This window comes from Atta cephalotes (assembly GCF_000143395.1).
Source record: "Atta cephalotes unplaced genomic scaffold scaffold00003, whole genome shotgun sequence".
NCBI lineage: Eukaryota > Metazoa > Arthropoda > Insecta > Hymenoptera > Formicidae > Atta > Atta cephalotes.
The window spans coordinates 9,888,425-9,896,197 of NW_012130067.1; the positions used below are offsets into that span (position 1 = coordinate 9,888,425).

The 7,773-nt window shown below is 26.6% G+C and overlaps 2 protein-coding genes across 2 annotated transcripts in view; one reads left to right on the plus strand and one right to left on the minus strand.

The window, feature by feature from the left end:
• LOC105625826 (set1/Ash2 histone methyltransferase complex subunit ASH2) overlaps positions 1 to 4,552 on the plus strand; it is an 8,124-nt gene extending 3,572 nt beyond the window's left edge. Inside the window, exons 6-9 of the mRNA XM_012207137.1 lie at positions 336 to 480; positions 1,349 to 1,484; positions 2,344 to 2,595; positions 4,448 to 4,552. Coding sequence (XP_012062527.1) covers positions 336 to 480; positions 1,349 to 1,484; positions 2,344 to 2,595; positions 4,448 to 4,552 — 638 coding nt within the window. The remainder of the gene's footprint in view (positions 1 to 335; positions 481 to 1,348; positions 1,485 to 2,343; positions 2,596 to 4,447) is intronic.
• Positions 4,553 to 5,238: 686 nt separating this feature from the next.
• On the minus strand, positions 5,239 to 7,683 carry LOC105625669 (bolA-like protein DDB_G0274169). Its single transcript, XM_012206993.1, has 4 exons — positions 7,644 to 7,683; positions 5,819 to 6,036; positions 5,455 to 5,523; positions 5,239 to 5,319 (listed from the first exon to the last, which is right to left on the minus strand). The coding sequence occupies exons 1-4, from the start codon at positions 7,681 to 7,683 to the stop codon at positions 5,239 to 5,241; spliced, it is 408 nt and encodes a 135-aa protein (XP_012062383.1).
• Positions 7,684 to 7,773: the final 90 nt, after the last annotated feature.

Consider the following 7,773-nt stretch of genomic DNA (forward strand, 5'->3'; position numbering starts at 1 on the left):
TATATATATATATATATATATATATATATATATATATATGTATACATAATTTTTCATAATTTTAATATACATAATTTTTTGATAATCTAATTAATTTGAAAATATTGATATATTCAAAATATATAATATTATTACTATATATATAATATTATTATATACTAGCTATTAATATTACTGAGAAATTATGATACACAATTGAAATTTTTTTTATATTCTTTTCAATTTTTGTTTTAGTGATATTTACATTTTATTTATTCTTATATTTTATGCATTTGGAAAGTTTGCTATAGTTAAGTAATGTTTTGTATAATAATCTAATTATATTTATTATACAGATGTAAGCAGGGGTACTTGGTATTGGGAAGCCACCATTGAAGAAATGCCAGAGGGATCTGCTACGAGACTCGGATGGGGACAAGAATATGCAAACTTACAAGCTCCACTTGGCTATGACAAATTTGGTTACTCATGGAGATCCAGGTATTGCATATCACCATTAGACAGAGTATGAAAAAAGTTGCGGACCCCTTAATATCTTGAAAAGTAAGCATTTTTGTAAAAAAATTTTCATACCAAAGTTATAGGGTTTCAAGTGGTGCATTACAGTAATAATAGAATCATTTCGGATACCATTCTCAACGTAAAAATCACCTGTTTTTACAGAAACCCCCCCATTTTTTATTACATATTCTTATAACTGACTTCGAAAGTTTTTTCTCTTAGTTTTCTAGAGAAACACTATAATAAATACACAACTAATAGGAAATAAAGCCCATAATGGTCAAAGTTCATTGATCAAGTCCAGTGATCTTTAGTACTTAAATAATTCGTGAATTTATACACCACGTATCAAATTGCTTCAATGATCTAAAAGGCTTAGGATTAAAGGCTTAAGATGCTCGCACGGAATGAAAAAGATAAAGATTCAGATTCGATCCCCAAGTGAGGCAATATTTCGTAATAAATTATTTACAGATTTTAATATGTTTATCAGTATCTTTAAGATTTTTTTAAGATGCCTATGAATGTCACATTATTAAATTGCAAGGCAATTTGTGATAGTATTACGGTAACTTTGTCAATGTAGTATTTCAAGATCGAAAAATCAATTCGGCAAGTAGTTTGGCAGGATTTGATCGTGGTAAATTCACACATAATTCGAATTATATGAGCTAAAGATTCAACTGTTATGAGCTTTATTTTCTATTAGTTGTGCATTCACATGTACGCGGTCAAAAATAAGATTCTCATTATAATAAAGATTTTTTTAAATCAGTACTTTTCAAGTTCTTTTCAACTTCCTAAAGTATTCTTTTCAAGAAAAGAAAACAAATGTAATTTTTTATAGAAAAGGAACACGATTTCACGAAAGCCGTGGCAAGCATTACAGCGACAGTTATGGTGAGGGTGATACCTTGGGCTTCCTTATAGTTCTCCCAGATGCACATGATGCATCACACATTCCGAATACTTATAAAGACAGAGTGAGTACAGCAAACCTATTTGTAAAAATTAAATTAATAAACATATACATATACGTATTATGTACTTATTATTATGTATACTGTATATAATATACATAATACACATACATATATGTATTATATATACTATATACAATGTACATAATAATAAGTTAAACTTAGTAAACCGGTATAAATTATTTATAAATAACATAAATAAGCACCAAATATGACCGAGTTGCTTAAAAAAAAATATATATATATATAAATGGATGATTTTTTAAATAAACAACTATGTTTTTTTTTATCAATTTGATTCACATTATTCTATTCATAAAGATATTAAAGTACAATTAAAAAGATATTAAAGTACAAGTAAAAATAAAACAATCAAAAAATTAATAGTTTACGACATTTAATATTTTATGTCAATTATGGGCCAGAATAAAATATAAAATTTCTCGTAAATCATTGATTTTTCGATAATTTTACTTTTATATGCGGAATAATCAGAGGAATCATATTATAAATAAAATTAAACAATTTCATTAAAAAAGATGATGATACCTGTTATATGGCCTTAAAAAACTCAATTTTTCGAAAATTAATTATGTCAATATTTGGGTCCCTTTAAATTGTAGAATTTTTATCTGAAACATTTTTGCGTATTATTCATATTTTCTGAGATATTCGACTCATCATGTTTGAAATAGATCATCCTGTATAATTTTTAACCGAAATTTCGATCGAACTCTAGTTATAATAATATAATTATTCTTTGTATGATTTTGTTACTGAAATATTTGCATATAATTAAAAAATGAACTTTTTATAAAAATATATCTAATAATTATTACGTATTTTCCGATTTATAAATTAGCCTTTAGTAAAGTTCAAGAGCCACTTATATTACGAGGAAAAAGATCAAGTACAGGAAACTCTAAAAGCTCTACGGCCTTTAGAAGGTAGCAAAATTATATATTATAAAAACGGAATCAACCAAGGTGATGCCTTTGTAGACATCAACAAGGGCGCATACTATCCAGGGATTTCACTATATAAGAGCGCGATGGTTTCTGTGAATTTTGGACCAAATTTTAAATATCCTCCAACAGATGTTACGTTTAGAGGCGTAAGTAAACATTTCTTACTGTAGTTCAAGTAAATTCATGTCTTTACTGCTATCTAATAATCGACAATATTAATTCATAATCATAGATGGTACTTTATATCTACATATAGAAAACATATAGAATTTTCAATTCATATCGTCGGCTTAAAATAAACTTTGCATTTATATTACTCAAGATGTGTGCAATTAATTGATATTAGACTAATAAGTTATTCGAACCAACGCTAGAAGTTAAATGCTGATAAAAAAGAAGTCAATATGTCATGTCACATTAAATATTTAAATGTTTGACTTTTATGGTCTTTCTCAATGATATAACATTTTATATAATAAAATCTTTTGAATCTTTGAATATCGCCACTTTTTTTATAGTTTTTAAAATGATAAATTATCTTCATATACTCACAATTAATTAAAATCACCATATCAGATTAATTTATTGTATATTAATTTATCCTCAGACTTTATTAAATTGCATCAAACTCAAGTTATTCTAATAACATTTTCGGCCCGATCGGACTTGCACCAACTTGTTAGAAACGTACTATCAATAATCTTGAAGAATCATTACACTGTCCAATAATAATAATAATTTCATAGGTACAGTACCCTCCTTTGAGAACTCCTTACGTTTTTTAGGTTTGTAATTATTTAAATGAAAAAGACGAAATAAAAATACATACGTATGTTATTTATAATGCACATATGTATGTATTTTTATTTCTTTTTTCAATTAAAGATTTGATAATATGCTATTAAAATATGGAATTTTAATAAAAATTCATACGAAATCTGATTCTTCATTTTACAATTTTTGCGGAGTCTGAAATCAACTCAAATATTTTTGCAACTCAAATATTTTACCACTTTTATACCATTTAGAAAACGTTAAAATACAATTAAATGTGAATATACAACGAACACAAGTATGACGTTGCAAAACAAATGACAAAATATAAACAATCAAAGCGCGAAATTCAATCTTGAGTGCTTCGATGCTGCAAAATGATTGTCCAACATATTTTCGGCATGTACAAGCTTATAGATGTTTTAGATAAAAGTTTATCATCATTTAGATCACGTTTTATAAATATAATATCTAAATGATGATAATGAAGTATTTAAATCAAAAATCGCTGTCAAATGATTGCTGTCATGTAATGGCTTTTCAGTAAAACGTAGGTGTGTTCCTAAATTTATGGAGGATACTGTATATTTAGACCATACCGAAATCAATTCATTAACAAAAAATATCTATAATTCTTTCTCTTATATACTTGTATTCACGGGACAAAATATTCAAAAATTGTATTTAAATACAAAATATTCAAAAAAATTGTATTTAAATATAAAATATTCTTAAAAAAGTATTCAAATACAAAATACTCTCAATAAAATAAAAATGTACTTAAATACGTATTTTAAATACATATTGTATTTCATACTGCCCACTCTTGGCTGAGATACAACGCTAGAGATTGTTGTTCACTAAATGTAAACAAGAATAAATGATGCATTATGCACATTATGTGTGAAATGGAACGCATTTTAGATTGAACAATGCAATTTTAATTTTAATAAAAAAAATTGTTACATAATTTAAATGTATTTAGTATTCACAATTTTAAAATACAAAATACTAAAAACAAATATTTAAATGCAAATACAAAATATTCTAAAAAAAAATATTCAAATACAAAATGTATTTAAATACATGTTTTTCAAATACTGCCCAACCCTGCTTGTATTAGTCATCAAACTTTCAATTTTACAAGGATTTAGCAGTTTTTTATAATTCTAAATAACATCAATAATTCTTACTAATGTTACTAACATTAAATAATTATCATAGATGCACGAGAAGGCGGAGGAAGCGATAGCCGAGCAGTCAATGGCGGACATACTCTATCTTACCGAAAATGAAGGCAAATTAAGACTGGACACATTCGTATTGTGACATTAGTGCATCTTTTTATTTTTGTCATTTTCGTTATACATTATGCAATTACAATTGCAGGGATGGATACAACAATACATAGAGCAAAAACAAAAAAAGAAAATGAATTATGAGAAATTTTTTAATTTATTTGTGAATATGTGCATGCTTACTAAAGCTTTGGTCTTTTTAGTAGTGAAATAAATTCAAAGAAATGAAGGGAAGAACGTTGAATATCAATTAAAAACTTGTGCTTCATTGTATTGTTGAACCAAAATCTTGCAATTAATAAAAGATCGAGTGCAACAATAGTTGAGAAGACGCTTCAAATATTTTTTGAGAAAATGAATCCTAAAGTTACGACTGATGAAATGATATCTTTGAAATGATATCTTTGATGAAATGATTAATAAACTCTTGATTTTTTATTATTTTTATCTCTGTATTACAATAAATATTTTAATTCTGTTCTATTCCATGTTCCGATTTTTCAAATTAAAAAGTTTCTTCATTATCTGATTTTGTCTGATATATGCAGAAAGCATTTCATACATAATTATCTTATTTAATAAAAGAAAAATATTTATGTAAATTGCAGCGGAATATGTTTATTATGTGATACTTATGCTATATAAATAATTATATTTTCGCAACTTAAATTATTACCTTTATATTTATAATTAATCATTACATTAAATCATTACACGTTACTTTCCAAAACCGCCCCTGCAAGCAGGACTCGCAGCCACTGTTTTATTGCTTGCTTCCCATTGCTCTGGTGTTTTCGCCTTGAAGATAACAATAATATACGTAACAATAATTTTTTTATCTAGCCCATTTTAAAAAGAGTACTTTTTAAAAAGAGTATTTTTCTTTCATGCTAATAGTGAAGAATTAATTAATAAATAATAGTCATCACTTACTATAATCGATAGAGCATGTACACTTCCTTGCAGTTCTGCTTGCAATAACTGGTTTATCATTCGATGTCGCTAAATTAATAATTAATTCAGGTATCCTTTCCATTATACTAAGTACACGAAATAATATCTAGTTTTTAATCTCGTAATTATATAAGTTCATAAATGAATATCATTTATTTTTTATTATTTTATTTTTATTATTATTATTTTATTTGCTTCAAATAATGCTATTATTTTTCATATGATTTATTTTTGATACATCTTATATTTTATCCCATTAATTAAAATTTTTTTTAAGAGGTGTAAAATCAATTATTAAAATGAAACATTTAATAAGAGAATACTAAAAATTGATGGTACTTGCCTTGATCAATGGCTGCTTGTCAAATGTTTCTGCTACAACCACTACCTTAAAATGTGTCTCAGAGTTTTTGGGAACATTGTGCATATAGGATTCATTAATAACTTCACAGTGAAGAGGTTTTAGTGCAACTTCCAACTTTTCCTTAATTGAACTTTCTATAGGCCTGATGAGTGTTTCACAACTACTCATGTCTTGTTGATGACGAATCATACTGCAATCTATATTATTGTTTTATTATTCAATTAATATTAATATCTATCTTTATTACAAATAACGTGCATTAGGCAAAAAGGTAAAAAGTACCAGTAAATAAGGATAAATTGTGCCTTACAAAACCTAAAGTAACTTTTAAAAATCCTTCGTCTCAAGAAGTATAAAAATAAGCTATTGACTGCGTTCAGCAAAGCAGCTTTACAACTGTTGCAAAATTCTTCAGTAAGTAATTGGTTCCATCGTGAAATAGAATTTGGCCTTATTTATTGGTACTCCTTATATTTAAATGCTAAGATTTCTATTTAAAAAATAAAACATATCTGCATTTATATATTAATTGCTATGATCAGAGTATCTTAAGATGTTAGAATGAAAATTACTGAAAGATACTATAAAGATACTAGTTACAAATATAGTTTACTTAAGAGACTTATAGAAAAATAGGTTGAAAAAATCTAGCTAATTTCTTGCCCAATTTCTTCCAGATAAGTTGCGAATAATCTTATCCAGGAGATATCTCTATGTCTGGAAGATATCTCTCTTGGATAAAGTTATCTAGAGGTGAAGAAATTGGACATAAATATTTCTATAAGCATGATATTAACAATATTATGATATTAACAATATATTAGTAAATTGCCAGCAGATTAAAACAGATTATTGTGATAAAAATATCAGCTACGTTTATATTAAAGTATTCTACAATTGCATTAAATTAACCAATTACAATCAAATATTCTTCTCATGTTGTAAAATATTCTTCTCAACTGTAGTTGGTCAATTACAATTGCTTACAACTATGCTTATGGAATTGTGAAACAAGTTTAAGCCTGTATTCTACAACCAGAATTTGTTGATATAAAATACTTTCTATTTAGTGATACACAAGTCGACACAAGTACCTATCTTTGTTACTCTCTGAATACCAAGAAAAATAGAATGATATTTGTGTGGACTTGTGTCACTAAATGGAAAGTACCTATTATTTGACAGTAAATTGCCCAGGAATTAAATAAAGCCTGTTAATTGCTAATCATTTAAGTGGAATATCATTAAAATGATTACAAAATCTGTTCGGTTTCTGCAGTCAATTGACCATTATATTTCATTAATAGATTCTGTTATATTTCTGTTGACATTCTGCTAATGAAATTAAGTAGCATATGCTTTGCGAAATCTGTTGCTGACAGATTTGACTGCCTAAAATGAATGTTCACTGATGCTCACTCCTTATAGATTTTAACGAAATTTTGTTCACATGTGTATTTTAATGTATAGAATAAGCGTATGATAATAAAAATCATCACTAGGCATTGCGAGTTGCAAGAAGAGCAATCAACCATTAATAAGTGATATTTTTAAGGTTAGGAAGGTTAAGGTACCTTTATAAGTCTTCCAATATAACACGTTTTTATATAATTATCTTATAATTACTTGCAACTAATTACTACGTTATATGTATAAGAAATAAATTTTTAATTAAAATACACGTACAATAATATTTACTCTTGTAGAGGAGAAGCAGTAATGAAAATGCTTAATCTTAGTTTAGAGTATATAATTCTAATCGTCTTTTAGACGTAAAACAATTTTAATCACTTTAAATACTTACTTTTTTTAAGTATTAATCTTATCGGGCTTGCTTTATGCATTTATTTAGTTTATGTATGTTGTGTGTGTGTGTGTGTGTGTGTGTGTGTGTGTGTGTGTGTGTGTGTGTGTGTGTGTGTGTGTGTGTAGTA